Raw genomic sequence first — 17,570 nt, forward strand, 5'->3', positions numbered from 1 at the left:
ATGTTTCAGGTCCATCATGTTTACCGCTCACTGCTTAAGGTTATTTCATGACGATCATCCGCTTATATAAAACAAGAGCACGGTGCCCATCTTGTTTCCAACATGCTTCACATACGTTCGTAGAGTGTCAGTGCACGGGTAAAATCTCACTTACAGCCTCTATACGGACAAAAGTCCAAACATCAGTCCTCACCTGAAGCACATATTTGTTGCAGCAAAAGATTCCAGAAGAAAAAAATTGTATTCTGGGGGAATGCCTCTCACAGAGTGCTATGACAAACTCCCCCGAGTGAGTTTCATGGCCTCATATTGAGAATATGACGCTTCGGGAACCATAAGCCGCGTTCAAGATGATGAAACGAACAGTTCCAGAATGTCAAACCCGTGAATACAAGCATGTTCATTCTCGTAGAAATATAAAACCTCACTTACATCCTCCTTCAACCTCAAATCCCATCTCACCATCAACACCAACTTCCCACTCTCACTCTCGTTCTCACAAACCTCACAACCTCCAAAATGGTCTCCTTCACAACCATCCTCCTCCCCCTCCTCCCCATCCTTACCTCCGCCCTCCCAACCTCATCCTCATCCTCAACCGCCCTCGCCCCCCGCCAAAACTTCGGCGACATCACCTTCTACAACACCGGCCTCGGCGCCTGCGGCTCCGTCAACAACGACCAAGAGCTCGTCGCCGCCGTCTCCGCCGCCCTCTTCGACTCCCAGAGCGTCTGCGGCCGCTCCATCAGCGTAAACTTCAACGGCGCCACCGTCAACGTCCAAGTCGTCGACCGCTGCGCCGGCTGCGCTTTCGGCGACGTCGATCTGTCGCCTCGCGCGTTCTCTGACCTCACTGGCAGCCTTGATGCTGGTCGTGTCCAGGGCTCTTGGGATTTTATTTAAATCTGGAGAGAAGAGCAGCGGCGGCGGCATGGCCAAGATGGAATTGGCATGATTGCTCATTTTCTACTTTGCTTGTTCAATCCTTTTTTTTCGCTTCGAACAAAACAATGTGTTCATACTTTCTTTCACTTTAAAACGACTTACTTAAGACTCTCTTTTACTTCAAGCTGGCCGAGCTTGCTATTACTCTCTTTTTCTTTACACACTCTGTGTTATTACTCTCTTTTTTTTTTTACAAACGAGCTGTCGCTGCTGTCTTGCTGTCTGTCACTTCAAAAGCCGGCTTTACAATACTCTCTTTTACTCCAAGCACAGCCTACTCTTACTTTCTTTTACTTCAAGCAGAGCTTGTCATACGTGCTTTACCCCCCAAGCATGCCTAGCTTGCCATTCATTACCTTCTTTCACTCAAAGCAGAGCTTGTTCACATTCTTTACTACAAGCCGAGCTTGTCATTACCTTCTTTTACTTCAAGCAAAGCTTGTACACATTCTTTAATGCAAGCGGAGCTTGCCCCTACCTTCTCACAGCGCAAGTAGAGCTTGCCATACGTTCTTCAATTCAAGTACAGCCTGCCATTACTTTCTTTTAATTCAAGTAGAGCTTGTCATCCATTCTTTACTACAAGCCGAGCTTGTCATCACTTTTGCCTACCGCAAGCAGAGCTTGTCATACGTTCTTTACTTCAAGCCAAGCTTGTCATTACCCTCACTACACCAAACACAAAACCTGAATAGACGGCGATGGACGGGATGCCTAGAATGGAAAGGTTGCAAAAAAGTAGAGGAGATTTCGCCTTCATTGCCACTGTACATAGACCTACTGAATCAATTCACTTTACATACTACAACCAACAACATGTCTCACGAAGATGGATCAAGCGATTAAAAATGAAAATGTCTTAGATTGAGTCTCATTCATCCGTTAAAGTAAATCATAACTGGTGCCTGCGGGGCCCCTTTTGTTCCTCGTTTTGTGACCGTAATAGAATACACATATGTACACGCAACTTCAGACGCCTCGCGCAATGCAATGTGGACAAGAAAGAAGGTAAGAAAGCAATAAAGCAAGAAGAAGAAAAAAAGTTGATCATGGCCTCCGCCAATACGCTCGCTGAGCTCGTAAAACACAAAGAAAAAGACGAAAGAAAGAGAAAACCGTCGAGGTGAAAGACCAGAGTCACTTGTGAATGCTCTCGTCTATTAAAATGCTGGTATAGCGTATGTTGACACATTGACAAAGGAAAAGAATTGTGATTGCAGTTATGCTGTTGTCCACATGCGGCCCCTGATTCATGTCACAGAGCGCAGTCTCTAGTTGGCTCTGTTTCTCAGGCTACTACCAGCCCTGGAAAATCCAGGTAGCCATTTTCTCCTGGTTCCAATTACCGATGGCGCCGGCGTGGCTTGTTCGGTCGCCTGCTTCTTCATGTTTGGTGAATTACGGCCATTGACAACCAGGTCGGAAAGGCGCACCGGAGCACTAGTCGACGAGGGTAAAAATGTCGGGGCTGCTTCGGCTCCCACAGTGCTTCTTCGCATCTGCCGGGGCTTGAGCATGATGGGCGGCGGCGTTGATCCTGCCCGGTCGTCGAAATCGGCTTCTCTGTTGAGCCAAGGCTGCAGACTGACGCCCTGATTGGTCTTGTAGGCCTCAGCAAAGGTGGCATCTGTGGCGCTCGCTGGAGTGCTGGATGGTGAGCTGGGAACCAAAGAGCGACGGAACAGTCTATTGAGAGCAGTACGCGGGCCGGTAATTGGGGGATATTGGCCCCTTTTCTCGCTTTGCGGGTGCTGCGGGATAGTCGGTGACTGGGCAGGTGTGTGGATTTCATCTCTCATTTTTGCACCATCGCTCTGCCGTCTTGAGTGGCTCGAAAGCTCCGGCTGCTCTGGTGTACTGGTAAGAGTGAGTGTCCTAGGCGAGTTTCGGACGGATGAAGTTGTTGAGGACGTTCGAGCGTGAAGGCTCGACCGCCTATCCGGTGGGGGCGGTGCGGTATTGGTAGCGAGGGACTGACGCAAAGAGAAGAGCTCGTTGATATAGTCCGCATCGTTGTCAATCCCTTGCGACTTTTTGGTGTTGGGAATGCCAAAGAGATCTGGTTTGGTGCTCTCTCGCATCCAAATATCAAGGCTTGACCGAAGAGAGTGGACCTCGGAGTGTTCATCAGAGTCGGTGCTGTCCCATCGGTTCTCTTTCTTTTGGAACGACGCAGTGTCGCTGGCGGCTCGCTGATGGCGCTGCATAGGAGCACTAGTACCACGAGCCTTTACCTTTTCACCTTCGATGGCTTTTTCTTGATCACGCAGAAGGCTGGGCTTTCCTCGGAATGAGACTCGCAGTGACTGGTTATCTTGATCGCTGTACGTCACTGAAGATCTATCGTTCCGACTGTCTTGTCTAGCAAGGGAGTCGTTGGAATTGCGCATTCGGTGCAGTGTGGAGGTTGAAATCGTGTCTGGAGTGGGAGGGAAGTTTGGATCGTGAAGGCGCATGGTGCCAGGGCCGTCCGTCATTACTTTCCTCAGTGTAGGAGGCTGAGAGCGACGTCGGTCTCCGGCCTGACTGGGCGCGGGACGGAAACCCTCTTGTAGCACGCTCTGGGACCTACCCAGTTTCTCAATTTGCTGCAAGGGGGAAACCCGGTCCACAGAAGCGCCCGAGATGGAATGGCGGGTGCCAGATGAGGAGCGGCGTCCACCGAGAAAGTGATTGGCAGTGGCTGCTCGGGGCGGGAAACCAGAAGGGGATATTTTCCTCGAAGTGTTTCGGCGGCTAGGAGACAAGGTCTGCGATTCAGTATCGATGCCATCCAGGCTAAGGGGCTGGTCTACGGGCCGAGGGAAGATGCTGTCCTGGCTCTTTTTGCCGTAAACACTGGCAAAGGAACTCTCACTGAGAACGCTCAAGGTTGGGCTACCTGGGACGTTGGATGGGCCGTTATCCGCATCCGCCCCTTCAGTTACGCGTGCCAGGCTGAGCGTACTTCCTCTCACTCCGAGATAGACGTTGCGCAGGTTTTCGGTGTTTTCGCTCTTCTCGGATAAGAAGCTGGGTACGCGGTTAATGGCCTTGAAGTTGTCGCCACTCCTGCCGGCTTCGTCGATTGGAAGCTCGAGGGATGGCCGGAGATACTTTTGGTCCATGTCTTGGCGGCAGAAGAATCCCTCCTGCTCGACTTGTAGAACCATGTTGCGCTCTTTGACGAGCTGATCGACCTTTGCCTCGAGCAAGACAATCATGGCAACGGCCTCTTCAACAGCCTTGTCGCGTTTTTCAAGCTCGTCGAGTAGGGTTTCGTTCATCTCCTCGGTTTGGCGCTTGTCTCTTTCTAGAGACTCGATGCTCGTTTCCAGCAATGACTGCTTCTCTCGGCGGTGATAGAGTTCCAGCTTGAGGTCGAAGTTTTGCTTGTGGAGGCTAGAGATGACCTATATAAAAGTTAGCAAAAGAGAGCGAGCGAAAGTGAGAGAGACGGAAACAGGGATGCTGCTTGGGAGTGTCTCATCTCATAAATGACGTACGTGTTCCATGTCCTTGACGCCCAGCCCAGGTTTCTTGGCGAGTTCGATACCACCGCCATTGCTGGACTTGGGGCGCGATCCATCGGATGATGCTGCCACTGATCTCCTCCTTGGAGAACTGACACGGCCGAGCTCAACCGACGCGCCAAGGTCCTCGTTGACTCGCGACATTGAGCTCTGGCTGAACTTGTCGCTCTCGGCCCTGCGTTCTCGCTGCAGTTTCTCCTGTAGAAATGTTGAGACCGCACGGCTGCGGGGAGATTCGATGCTGCCGTCTCGTGACAGCTGAGGCGTTTGGTGCCTCAGAGTGGGAGTGGGAGTGGCTCGCGGTGACAAACCAGGTGGGCAAGGGCTGTGATGATATCGATGCGGCGGATGGTCGGAAGGGAGTTGAGGTGAGGGTGCCGTTCGGGGAACCGGGCTCCTGACGCCTTGAGACGCCATTCGGGCGTGTGTGGCCGATCTATTCGAAGCCCGGGAAGAAGCGCGAGTGTATTGAGATGATGGAGCCTTTTGGAAGGCCCGTGGATTAGAGTAGTCCATGGCGCAAAGCAGCGTACACCAGACTGCTGGCGGACGGTGACAATGGAAAAGACGATATTAGGGATGACAATAGATTGATATACGCCTATTGCGACGGTAAGGTAGTATAATTGATATCAGGCGCGGGAGTGGCACAAGGTTTGCGCTGATGCCCGCATCGAAAGTCAAGTTACTCTGCCGCAGGGTTTAGTGCTTAGCCGATGCTGTCGACGCTACGAGGTGAATGAATGGCGGACGAGCTTGGCTGCGAAGACGCGTAGAGACTGGAATTAGGCACGCGAGGAAGCGTCGTGGTGAAGCATGTCGCTCCGGGCACAGTCCAAGGGGGTGTCGATGTCGCGATGTCGCGATGTGCAAGGTGCAGGAAGGCGTCGGCGCACAGGGATCGAGTCCAGCTCCAGGCTAGAAGGCTTGACGTATGTGTGCACAAGCAGCGAGGCAGGTGCCTTTGTGCTGTAGGATAGAAAAACAGAGAGAGAGAGAGAGACGTAAATAGAGGGTCGTGGGCGGCAGCAGGTTGAAATGGCAAGGCAAGGGGGGGTGTGGGAATCGCTGTCGTCCTGGAAACTCGCTTAAGGCTTGTTCGTATTATGCCCAGCAAGGCGCACAGGGAAGAAAAAAAAGAAGAAGAATAAATAATGATGCGATAAATCAGCAGAGATCAACAAATGGTCGTGCCTGCAGCAATTGAAGGACAGAGGAATGCAGTTGAAGGACGGGAATGAAGGTGGATGGATGTAGTGTCTGGCTGAGGAATGATGGATGGGTGATGCGACCACAGGACGAGAGAGAGTGAGAGAGAAGTGACAGATAATAGATCGGTATCGGTATCGGAATTGATGCGTATGTAGGTAAGAAGATGCGATGCGGACAAATCAGGCTAAGAGTCAAAGACGAGGGCAAATGCAATCAATTAATTCACTGCAATGGACATGACATCCAGGGCCATCGCCGTCCACGGGGGATCCGCTGGCGTGAGAAGGAGGGCAGAAGGAAATAAGGGATGGAGGTTTGGAGATTTGAAGATGGACAAGCATCGAGCTAAAATGGCAGCGAAGCAGTTCTGGAGGGTCCCTCCAATTCACTAGCAGTGCGGCTACTCCGTCCATAAATTGCCAGTGAGTTGTATGTAGCCAAGAGTAGCGGCCAGTTGAGGTGAGTGGCTTGCAGGTCTGACAGGGGGAGGCGCTAGTGCCTGTGCCTGGCGTGCGGCCCGTGCATTTTGGGGGGATGTTAGCGTGTTTGTGTGGCCCAGGAGAGGCGATGGAGGTGATTTGAAGGTTGAGTCTTGTTTGAGCCTATGACGATCCATCAGGTGTGTAAGGCATCAATGACATCCATCGAATGGATCTATACAGTACGGGGCTACCAATTACTATTTGTTTGTGGGAAAAAAAGAACACATCAATAGCCATTGGCATCTGCTGGTTCATGCTGCTTACTTGCTCCGAGCATGCGCCTCTTGCAGTCCATTGCATAACCCAAACTGGACCCTCCCGCCACCTCTCTTTATGCTTGCTAGTCGTCCTTCCTGTCTTTATCCGACACATCTCGTCACATTTTCAGCCCCAAGCTTCTCCCAGCCCCCCTTTCCACCGCCATTGACGACAGCAGAGACGAACAGAATAATATAGAGAGGCTGCAGCTCATCTCTCAGCCCAGCTCGCAAGACTCCATTGTAGCTCTCCATCTCTGCACACAATCCGTCAAATGGCACATCCACCACCATCCACCCACCGCCTATCCATCCATCCATCCAAACCGCCAGATTCATGCGCTACACCCCCCTTGAAATATCCAAATGCTCCAAACACCGCCCGGCGCCCGTCAGAAAAAGGAAACATGCGCCAATGCAGTGGGGTGCCTCTTCTGCATGCATCCTGCAAGGCCGCCCTTTCGGGTCCAACGCGCTCTTTTTTTTTTCTTTCGTTTTTCTTTCTCAATTCTTCTCTTCTACTCTCTAATCTTATTAGCCTCACTTAAAAAGAGGCTACGGTGAGTATAATACAACTTCTCTCCCTCTAGACACTATCGACTCACAGCCTCGCCAATCAATCACCATCCCTCGATCCTCAATCCGTCCATCCGTCCCCTTTCATCCACAGCACCGTAAATCACTAGACTTCCCGAGCCCGCGGGGTTCCGGTTCATATTCTTGTCTCCTCCTCCTCTCAACCCCCCCTGGACGCCGGCCCTGCGGTTCCGCATCTTCTCCATCCACGGCAAAGCGCAAACGCCCAACGCCAACGCCTGGATCGTGGCGCGACGACCGTGTCGCCTGCAGTGATTCGTCACTCGCCTCCCCGGGGGGTCTTGCATCTCCATCTCCATCGCTGCATCGCTGGCTCTCATGATGGCTTTTCCCTCTCTCGCCTAGGCATGTCGCGATGATGTGATGTCGCTTGCTTGCCAACCCATGCTTTCTCCCGGTTCATGTATGTACGATATATGTAACTACTGTACAAGTCGGGCACTGCTACATACCGACCGACCGCATCGTCAAACAAACGGTCAAGCGAGTCTTAGATCAACAGCATATCTCAACTGTACTCGTAGTGGCGCCAATTCCCACATAGCATCAGCAGTAGCCGCCTCGACAACTCATCAACACTATGACTATCCCGTACCGGCTTGCACATCTTTGCATACCTAAGAAACCTTGCAAGCTCGGCATTGACGATTTTCTCTAAACTGGAGACAAGGCCACAGGAACCGTAAGCAAGCAAGCAAAGCAAGTCACACCGATCATTCCCCTCCCAGCATCCCCCTGTTCTTGCGTCCCGTCTGCAAGAAGACGAAAAAAAAAAAAATTATGACGAGACGAGAGGAATAGTCTTGATGGACCCTCTCGAATTGTTGAAATCACACAACCTTACCCCGTACTCAACAGAAGCAATTGAACATTTAAGACACCGCTCCAAGCAAGCAAACCACAATCGCAGCATCCGCTCATAATATCACCACCATGAGCCAATCCATCAGCAATGCCACCACTCCCCTCGTCACCGCCTCCCCAAGCCGGTGAAGCAATCCTTGTCGCTAAAAGCGGTAAACGCACAAATATAGCAGCAATTCTTCCAAACAGAACAGCTGTCCATTTTTCACTTCATACACAAAGAACGCACGGATGCATCATTCCTAACCAACGCATCAAAAATCCACAATTGGGCACCCTAGTCGCCAGCTGAAGCGGGAACAAAGAAAAAGAAAAAGAAAAAAAGCAAACCTCTGCAGAAGATTTCTGACAATCTGCAGCGCGTTGCTGTATGTAACTACTAACTAACACGGTTCTTGTAACTACTATAACACGATTCCCGCGTGCCCGGATTTTGTGCGAGCATGTACAGCAAATCGCACAACGCGCGCGCCAACACACAACGACACGTGGAGACGGACCCAATTTGATCTCCAGCCGAGAAACGGTGAATGTCTAACAGTTTTGAGGACGGAGCTTTTTTGCTCTTTGCTTTTTGCGCCTCGTTTCTCCCTTTGGTAAACTAGGGAGCCCCTTCTCTTCCCGTTCCCTTGCAGACGTCAAAGTCATGGCGAAAAAACGACTGGCGTTTGTTCTTTATTCCGTAAACCCCAAATGCCAATCATACTCCAGACATGGAGCAGTAATAGTAGAAATCGTCTCGTCATTCTGTCAAAGAGAAAAGCAAAACATCCTCAGTAGGTACATTAAAGACAAGACCATGTGCTCATATTGATGAATGGCTATATACCTACGCTTTGTCATAATGCAATGCTGCGCTCAGCATCAATGATGATGCTGCAAAAAGAACCAATGTAACGCCAGACGAACAACATCCATAACAACAACCATAACAATGATGGTTGCCGTCTCTCGCGCTTTTCTCATCCTCTCAGAAGCCGCCTATAGCTCCTCCTTGAAGAACTGCTCTTCGCTCCCTTCGTCATCCTTCTTCCCGCCGCTCTTCTTCTTCTTCTTCTCCGCCGCCTTGGTGGTCTCGGTCTTGCCATTGCCCTTTTCTTTGGCTCCCTTGGCCGCGTCCGCCAAGCTCCCGTCGTCACCCTCTTCATCCTCATGCATCCATCCTCGGAGATGTCTCTGCGCATCGTCGACGTCGCCCACAATCTCCAGCTGCCACCCCTTATCACCTGCTCGCTCCATCATCTCCTGCTCCCACTGATCGACCATGTCGGGACTGAGATTCAGCTTCTCGAGTTTCTCCTTGCTAAGCCGGTCGACTTGGCCGCCGTCCTGCTTGCTGGCAGCCTTGATGAGCACCTCGATGAGCTGCTCCGCGGCTTGCTGAGTGTTGATGTAGTTTCGAGGGGGCGCCAGTACCATTGGAGGCTGGCCATCCTGATCGCCAGCAGAGAGGGACTTGCGTCCGCCAACGAGCACGCCGCCAACTTTAAGTTGGCCGCCATCAGTCGCTAGCAATTCCTCTTCTTGCTCTATCAGTTCATCCTCCTGCAAATACTTGGATGCTTGCTGATCAAGAAGCGGAGGAGCCTGTTTCTCATCGTCGGTAATAAGCTGGCACGTAATGGCATCCGCCTTGCTCTCCTCAGGAGGCAAAAAGGCAACATCGCCGCATAGCCGTGGAGTGTTGACCACCATGACATAGGCGCATATCGTGACCTCCTTGATCCACCCAATCTTGTCGTTTTGCATCCCTGGAACACAATGGTACTGCACCTCAATTGTGCGCGGTCTCCCTGTCAGATCGCATATAGTTCCTCCTTCGAGTTTCTGCACCAGATATCGTTGATCGCCTTTAACTTGTAGCTCGGCCGGCGACTTGGTTTCACTGGAGCTAGATTCCGCATCCATGTCGGAGCCATCGGGGAGAGAAGCCTGACCCAAGATGTACTGAGCCGCATGGGGGTCGCGCTGGGGAGGCTTCCCCATGGGAGTCGAAGGGAGAGCGTGGAACTGCACAATCTCGCGATTGTTGCAGAACCTATAGCTCCACCATCCGGACATGAAGTAGAGGCACGTGTCTTCGAGCTGGCTGAGAAGGTTCCAGCCGCTAATCGCCGCTCGATCAAGTTCACGTTCCTCCTCTGCCTTGGCCAGCTCGGTCGCGGTTTGGTTCTCGGGGGACGGGGGTTCGATGATGGGAATGGCGCAGAGGTAGCGATGCGGCGGCATGTTCATGACCTCGTATGTGAGAGGCAAGCCGCCACGATATCGCCCATCTTGATGGCCTTGGCTGCCGCTGGCATCGCTGATTGTGGGCTGCGAGAACTCGGCCGAGTACGTCGGATGCTCAATGTTGTATTCGAGTAGCGATTGCGCATCCTGTTCCGAGATGAAGTGGTCGGAGAAGACGACCTCGAACTGCTTCCCAATCAGCTATCCGTCATTGCGCTTACGCCGGTTCAAGTACACATATGGAGGCGCACCTGCGGATAGGCCAGTAGGTCCTCGTGGATGCTAAAGGCCCGAGATTTGGCCCTGCACAGCGGCAAGGCAGCCAAAAGCGATAGCTGTAGACGGCGCATCATGCCATAGCCTTGCCACGGATTGGGCACAGCATCAATTTGCAATGTTTGGATTTCTGCTACTGCCGCTGTCCAGCTTGAATTGTCATCAAGTTGAGGTCACTGTGTCATTGTCGCGGTTCTGCCGGGCTTTTGCCGGCTATCATCACCAAATCATCCCATCCCACCATCTTATCGCCAGCCGGATTGACGGAGCATCACTTCACGGCGACGAGATTGAGTGTTTCGCCTTCCTCTCCGTCTCCGCCTCCGCTCCTGATTACGAATGGCACGGTTTCGCCTCGAAAGATAAAGAAATGTGAGAATTGGTAAAAACAATGCCTCATTGATATTTGTCGTTTCATCCTGTCACTCTGCGGCCAATCACCCGTATGGTCATGTGCTTTGGCATGCGTTAGCCTCGACGCTCTCTACTGACGTGAAAGCAACTTTCAGCTCTGCGTCAAGCCGTCGACATCCGCTCGCCACTCATTCCGCTGTGCAATTCCGCGCCGTTACAAAGCTATCTACTATCAAATTGAACCGAGGCCTGCGGCCGATAAGAGATCCATTTGAATGCTTGCTGTCCATCCCATCCCCCCTCCAGCCAACAGCAAACGTTAGGACGTCGGCGAGATGCGCTCAGCGAAACGGCGCCGATTATCCACTCCATGACATCCGGGCTTCCCCAGATTGCCAGTTTACTCCCCCCAGAAGTGAGTGGCTGTACTTTGTGGCCGGGCTAAACCGTTCTGGCCAAGGGTCATTTGACTTCGCTGGCAGCCAACTTATGGGCTGCACCCCTGCATCATCGTCGAGCTGGATTTCGACTTTCCAGCACATCCGCCACAGAAATGACGGAGGAGGGACCCGTTATTAGCGATGGAGCCATTGGAAAACAAAGTAGAGCGCCAGAAGCGGGCTTGCGGAGCGATGCTTGCAACATATGTGCATATACCAAGACAGCGTTGCTCTTTGGTCTTTTTGCTTTTGCCACGGTCCACGTGGTTTGCTTTGAGAACTTGTCCAGCCAATGCAAGCAATTGCGTTGGAATAGTACGCATCGAGTTGACGGGCAGACGGCAATCTGAGTCACAGCCTAATTCAACTCTAACAGAACCCAGACTGTCATCCACGGAGAAAGCAGAATTGGCCACACCTTAGGCTGAAGCTTTTGGCCAATTTTCACATGACAGACAACATGACAACCTCTACATGTAAAGTGCTACACGCACTGTGCTGAAGCAAGCCGAGAACATCCATTGAAGCTAGGCAAAGCAGAGTAGCTGCTACTAGTCGGCATTTCCCAAATCCAAAATCTCATCATCATCATCAATCCTCCTCCATCTCTCGCCTCTCGTCGCCTATCACGTACCACGGCGACCTCGGAGACGACTCCCGCCGGGGCTGAAGTTGGTGGGGGAACATTGAAGGGATGGGATGGTATGGGATGGGATTTAGGCCTAGGGGCCATGAGAAACGCCAAGTTGATGTAACATCGAAACATGAAGCCACCGCGATTAGCAGCGATCAAGCTACTGGCCCGTTGACGCAACCGCCTGTACCTAAACATGTCTGAGAACGCCTAGTCAGTTTGTAATCTCTGGCGCTAGAGGGCATCACAGGGCTCTCCGGTCGCGCTCGGGCCAGTTTTCGAAGGCTTCTAGACGTGTTCCACGGGCTGTTAGTGACACGGGACCAACGCAATCTCCAAGTTCCAAGGCGCTGTCAGCCCCGCGCTGGCTGGCGATCGGCCCCCCGACCCTGGGCCAGGCCCCTACAGGAAGCTACAGGAAGACACTATTTGGCCACAGATGCCGTCAATGGTTCAGCTTGTGACGATGCGTTTTCCGGGGAGGCTGATGCGTTGATGCGGCGAGAGGCAGGAGAAGGATTCTGCCGTTGCCAATGGATCTCTTATCGCACCCGCGGTTGGAAATACGTGTACGTAAAGCATATTGATGCTGCCGTAAAACAGAACATGTAGTCTATGTGGCTTCATACGATACTCGCGTGTATGATACTACCCCGAGGTTGGCATTTGCTGTGGCAGCCAGATGAGACGGGATCGGCATGTCGACCTGCTCCCTGAATCCTGACAAGGCAGAATCGGCCTGCCGGTGAGCGACTTTGGCAATAGGAGGCATTAATTTAATCGCGGGTAATTGCAATAACGGGCAGTTCGTTCCGGCGCGTTGCAGAAGCTTGAGGGAATAATCTTCCAGAAGGCAACGGACTGCTGGGATTCGCGCATTGCGCATCTCGCGAGCATGGGGCACTCTTGATCAATGCGGCTCTTTCAGCGCAGTACTCGAACAAAGTACGATACGGAGTACGGAGTAATACGTTCAATGATACCTACTAACTCGGGTAGGTGGGTAAGCTCAATTCCTTCCATTGAGCTTCACGCCAGCATCAGCGTATCCGCAGCAAGAGGCGCCCGTCCGTCTGTTTGATATTGAATGAGATTTTGGGGCAGGTTTATCGTCAGTTCATCGAAAACGGCAATCGATATATCGCACTGCCGACACAAATGGTTGCGCGGTTTACCGGGCTTCCCAATTGCAGGGCTAGGACTCGCCCAGGACTTGGGAAGCCCTTCTGTCCTAGAGCCTGATAGCTGCTGCTCCAGATATGTACGTGATACGGCATAGCACGAGTAGACACAACACTGCAATGCCTCCATTCGGTGTAGCGTGTCTCACAGGGCTCATTGCCGCCGCCGTAGAGTTAGACTGTGCTGTATCTGTATCCAAAGGGCTAGTCGGATGCTTCGCACGTATCGATCGCTTCGCTGATGGGCTTCACATCAATGGAGTCCCGTACACGGAGCACGCATGGATGGGATGTCTTTTGGCTGGGGTGCTAAGAGCGTTGGGCTTAGCGCCTGTCTTCGTGAATGGTTGCGTGAGCAGCTGAATATCCGGGCGGGCAGGGCAGGGCAAGTCTGTTGTTCCTCTCGTCCCGCTCTCCCAGACGCAAGGGAGCAAAAAAAAGAATCGGGCCACGTCCCTGGAAACCGGCATTTCTCTTGGCGGGCGCCCAAGGTTGAATCTCATGCTGCTATATCAAGTACATGTACTCCATCGGTCGGTATACAAACAAGTCCATGTATGGGGTACGGAGCAGTGGGTGGTGGTACCAGTAGAAAGAAGTAAGGAACAGTTACACCAGTCAGTCCACAACCTTGCATGCCAACACTTGCATCAGATCCTCACATCGTCATGGTCGAATCAGACTTTGGGCGCGATTGGCGAACGGGGGGGCCCTAGACTTGATCCAGGTACAGGCTGCTCGCTCGCCGCCTGCGAACTTTGGCCCTCTCACGTCGCGCCAGCAAAACCACCCTCAGGAGCCCGCCTCTCTGCATGCGCGAGTCCAATACAGTATGGATGGGACAGTACGAGTTACAGTACAGCGTCGTGTGTGCGCGGGTGCGCGTTGGCGCATGTACAGCACAAGGAAGCAGATGGGTGGTGGGCTTTGTATGTATGTTGCAGGTTGAATCTCGTCCAAGTGGCCCCCCCTTACCTTACTGGCTGCCGATCCAGGAACAAGAGCAACACCAGGCCGATTCACCGTTTCACACTCGCGGGTTGCCCAAGGCCAGTCACGATGCTGCAATTGATGGCGATACAGACACACATGTGCCGGATAACTCACCGCCAGATGGCCCAAGAGACGGCATATGCCGACGCAAGGTACCAAGTATGTGCGTCAGGTTGTTAACGGATACATGTACGGAGTGGCAACAGCACTGTCGTTCCATGAGCTGGACGACCCAGTTCGTACCCAAGGCAGGTTTTCTGTGTGCGTGTGTATGTATAAGTCGACGGTGCGTATATGCTTTTGTGCCGTACGGTATCATGCCTAGGCAAGGTTAGTCTATGCGAGCGTTGTGTGCCATCCCATAATCGCACACACACACTCACTTACACACTTGCACACGCATCAAGGGTCTCTCTTCTCTCCCTGTGTGTGTGTGTGTCTGCTTCTTGCTTTGGGGCCCCCATCCCCTTGACTTGGCCTGGGATATCGGACAGCCTGGCCGACGCCATCCCATCCCCGGGACAGAGCAGCACGTCTCGACGTCCTGACGGGGTTGTCGGATCTGATTTGCTGCTGGGCTGGTCCCAACGCTAATCAAGCCCGCCCGCCTCACTTTTACTCGCGCAGAGGCCAGTTGGCGCGCCGGGTCGGGACTAGGATTCGACCTGATGGATTCGATTTGCTTGCTGCTGATGCTGGTACTGTATTACTGCTGCTGCCTTGCTTCCTCAAAAACGGCGACAGTGACAGACTGAGCAGCAACCAGCACCCGGGACCCCTGTCGACCTGCCACGACAGCCGCTGGCGGCGGGCTGTGCTGCGCGTTGCTTGTCTCGTCGATTCGGTAAAGACGAATTACTGACCGACAGCTGCTTAAGCGTTGTTTTTGGAAGGGAGCGAGAGTTGACAGAGGGGTAAATACCAAAAAAAAAAAAAAGGCTCAGGATTTCTTGCTGGCAAAACGACGATGCATGGCAATTGCGCAGCCCCCTCGACGACTGCCTTTTGCCGATTCACGTTGTTCACAGTATGAGTCAACCACGTTTCCCTCGCAACTCCAACACCACACCGAAGGCCGAAAGTGGTTCGTCGATGCGCCGTTTGTCTCGCGGCGCGCATAAGTGACGGGTTACAGGCACTACCGCACTCGGTACCGTGTTAATGTCGACCATTTGTGATTCCTTCACAACCCCGTATCGGCAACCATCGACAGCCGATACCCTTGGAGGAGGGGCTGTCGCACAGGGCTCCGTGCCTCCGTCGACGCCAAGCCGCGTTCTTTAATCTTCTGCCTGGGCATCTCAAGCCACCAAGCAGAGGTGCTAGCGCGGCTGCCTTTTTCATTTCACGGCTGCGATGACAGCATTGACGTAGAGGAGAGAGACTCGGGAGTACTAGAAAGTTAGAGGGAGCGATAATCGGAGCATCCATGATGGGGGCTTCAGTATCACAACTGGCTGGGCGTGGTGTAGGTTAGATACGTTCCATCAGTTAGCAAGATGCCCAGCGAGCATCGGGTGCGAGCCGCATAGCCGCATCGCCGTCAGTCAGTCCTTCAGTCTGGCAGCTTCACCGAGCTAGTAACACCCGACCGCAGAAATGGCTTACAGAGCATTTGAGCATCCACGATTTAGAGTAGAGGTGGGTGTGCTGGCCCTCCGCGTTTCTTCAAACCCCATGCCGTGCGAGCAAGCGAGCGAGCGAGCGACGATGGCCAGCTTCCTGGTCAAACACCATCATCAACAAGATTCCAAGCCTGCCCCCTGCTAGCACCGATCCAAGAGTTGCACTCGAGTTTAGCTAGCAGTAGCAGCAGAGCATCGATATGCAGGGCACCTTTCCGCGGCATGAGCACAGCGTCCTGTCCTGCGTCTCGGGGGGGCAAACTTGACTTGGGCTTTCTTTTCCTCAAGTGCTGTGGAATTGCTGGTGACACGAAGTCGCAAACAAATTGGTTTTTGATCTCAGCCATCAGGATCCGCCTTGGCTGTTGAAGAAGTGGACGAGGGAACATGCCCAAAAGACTAATATCCACGATGCACCCAATCCTCTCCATACGGTGATACCGTAGGTACCTGACAGGCGCACACGGTGAGCCAGGGTGAGCGAATCCATTGACGGTTCCAGCATCCATAGACCTGATGTTCAATATGGGTGGATGTGTTTGGTCTGGGGTCGGAGTCTGGCACTCGTAGAGCCCGTAACCCGTAGCCCTCGTATGCGCCATATCGGGGTCCATCGCTGAGGCCTTTTGGCATCGCATCGGAAGCGACTTAATGTCCTCAATGGAAAAACCGGGGTCTGGTTCTGGTCTGCGAAAAGGGACCAGATGCTGACGATCCCATTGTATCCATCGGTACGTTCAGGTGCTAGTGCCGGGTCCAAAGCGATCAGCGGCCAGGAGAGAGAGCCTTGGGCATTGGATCCAATGCGAGACGTCATTTCCCCCAGCGGGCCACATGCGCTGTTCTGGCGCACTCACACAGCGCAGCACAGGGGGGATTGAGCGCTGGCGGCACTGTACAGCAAAAGGTTGAAGGGGGTCTGGTATCTCCACCGAACTCTGATGCGAGCTGCGTACTCCGTACCTCGTCTTGGTACTTTGCATTGTCCCCATCCCATCGCCCATCGCTGGCCCCCCCTGTCGACGCATCTCTCGTCTTGGGTCTTGTGGCTGAAGGTGATCCATTCAAGTTCTCCTCCCACACTGAATAAGATGCCAAATACCACCGGGTCTAGCAGGTCCTCAAGTACTGTACCTCGACACACATGTACTCGTACTGGCGCCCGTACCCGCTACTTGCTCCTTGCCCGCTGTACCCGCGTCTACTTCCATGTTATACTTGCGGCCAAGATACACCAGACGCTCTAGCGCCGCCCGTCTATCTTTGTCTCTCCTGGGCTGGGCTCTAGGTTGTCTGTATATGTGTGTACACTCATATGCGTTGCCAACTGGCCGGCCGCGGCTTACTTTAACCTGTGCTGTGCTTAATACGATTAATGAGTTGGTGTGTGTTCTGCTAATATTCGGCTCTGAGTGTGCAATGTAGTCTGCGTCTGGTACTTAAAACGCAGCCACATCGCCTTTTCCTCCAACCACCACTTCGCCCAGATTGCCTTAGACACGACACACACATAAGAGCCTCCAGTGGCCCCCTCCAACTACTTACTTCGTCCTGCTGCTTTTTCTTTCCTTCTCTTTCCTCCTCTTCCCCTTTATATCTCCAGCCATATTCTAATATTCACTTTTACTTGACACTGTCCTTTTATTTTCTTTCATACTTGCTCTTATCACTACCATTTTATTACTACTTACTGTCTTATTGCCGGCACTCCTTATAAGCGCTGCTCCGGCGCTGCTGTCTGAAGAAGACCGTCAACTCGATCTCTTCCTCAGACAGTCTCTTCGCCGCGAATCACTCCCTCACCATCTTCTTACCATCACCACATACTGTCGCCTCTTCACAGCCGCCACTGGTGCTGTGCATTTGCTCTTTTTTATTGATATTAATACCCGCCGTGTTGGCATTCCCTCGCTCTCTTCAACTCTCTCTCACATTTACACCCTCTCCTTCTCTCTCTCCCCCCCCC

At 52.7% G+C, this 17,570-nt stretch overlaps 6 protein-coding genes across 6 annotated transcripts; 2 read left to right on the forward strand and 4 right to left on the reverse strand.

The window, feature by feature from the left end:
* Positions 1 to 519: 519 nt before the first annotated feature.
* On the forward strand, positions 520 to 903 carry M431DRAFT_483395 (hypothetical protein; the record flags this gene model as incomplete). Its single annotated transcript, XM_024916119.1, has 1 exon — positions 520 to 903. The coding sequence occupies one exon, from the start codon at positions 520 to 522 to the stop codon at positions 901 to 903; it is 384 nt and encodes a 127-aa protein (XP_024772913.1).
* A 1,313-nt stretch (positions 904 to 2,216) lies between these two features.
* M431DRAFT_496538 (hypothetical protein) lies at positions 2,217 to 4,973 on the reverse strand (the record flags this gene model as incomplete). The annotated part of the gene is made up of 2 exons (XM_024917505.1): positions 2,217 to 4,337; positions 4,431 to 4,973. 2 exons carry the CDS (start codon positions 4,971 to 4,973, stop codon positions 2,217 to 2,219), a joined length of 2,664 nt encoding a protein of 887 aa, XP_024772914.1.
* Positions 4,974 to 6,484: 1,511 nt separating this feature from the next.
* On the forward strand, positions 6,485 to 6,992 carry M431DRAFT_459428 (hypothetical protein). Its single transcript, XM_024915342.1, has one exon. It carries the CDS (start codon positions 6,684 to 6,686, stop codon positions 6,954 to 6,956), a length of 273 nt encoding a protein of 90 aa, XP_024772915.1. The 5' UTR covers positions 6,485 to 6,683; the 3' UTR covers positions 6,957 to 6,992.
* Positions 6,993 to 6,994: 2 nt separating this feature from the next.
* On the reverse strand, positions 6,995 to 7,294 carry M431DRAFT_509552 (hypothetical protein; the record flags this gene model as incomplete). Its single annotated transcript, XM_024919313.1, has 1 exon — positions 6,995 to 7,294. A coding segment is annotated over one exon (266 nt), but the record flags the coding sequence as incomplete, so codon positions are not given.
* Positions 7,295 to 8,464: 1,170 nt separating this feature from the next.
* On the reverse strand, positions 8,465 to 10,836 carry M431DRAFT_459545 (hypothetical protein). Its single transcript, XM_024915345.1, has 3 exons — positions 10,353 to 10,836; positions 8,699 to 10,287; positions 8,465 to 8,616 (listed from the first exon to the last, which is right to left on the reverse strand). Exons 1-2 carry the CDS (start codon positions 10,452 to 10,454, stop codon positions 8,851 to 8,853), a joined length of 1,539 nt encoding a protein of 512 aa, XP_024772917.1. The 5' UTR covers positions 10,455 to 10,836; the 3' UTR covers positions 8,465 to 8,616; positions 8,699 to 8,850.
* A 4,566-nt stretch (positions 10,837 to 15,402) lies between these two features.
* Positions 15,403 to 16,394, reverse strand: M431DRAFT_459495 (hypothetical protein). The gene has a single exon (XM_024915343.1). The coding sequence runs from the start codon at positions 16,240 to 16,242 to the stop codon at positions 15,706 to 15,708; it is 537 nt and encodes a 178-aa protein (XP_024772918.1). The 5' UTR covers positions 16,243 to 16,394; the 3' UTR covers positions 15,403 to 15,705.
* Positions 16,395 to 17,570: the final 1,176 nt, after the last annotated feature.

This window comes from Trichoderma harzianum (genome assembly GCF_003025095.1).
Source record: "Trichoderma harzianum CBS 226.95 unplaced genomic scaffold M431scaffold_8, whole genome shotgun sequence".
NCBI classification, from domain to species: Eukaryota; Fungi; Ascomycota; class Sordariomycetes; order Hypocreales; family Hypocreaceae; genus Trichoderma; species Trichoderma harzianum.

Bases quoted from the DNA above. Each gene is read 5' to 3' on its own strand.
- M431DRAFT_459428 (XM_024915342.1), top strand. From the start codon at position 6,684: ATGGCACATCCACCACCATCCACCCACCGCCTATCCATCCATCCATCC.
- M431DRAFT_459545 (XM_024915345.1), bottom strand. From the start codon at position 10,454: ATGATGCGCCGTCTACAGCTATCGCTTTTGGCTGCCTTGCCGCTGTGC. The intron at 10,288-10,352 runs GTGCGCCTCCAT...ATTGGGAAGCAG, and splicing joins ACCTACTGGCCTATCCGCAG to TTCGAGGTCGTCTTCTCCGA.
- M431DRAFT_459495 (XM_024915343.1), bottom strand. From the start codon at position 16,242: ATGCGATGCCAAAAGGCCTCAGCGATGGACCCCGATATGGCGCATACG.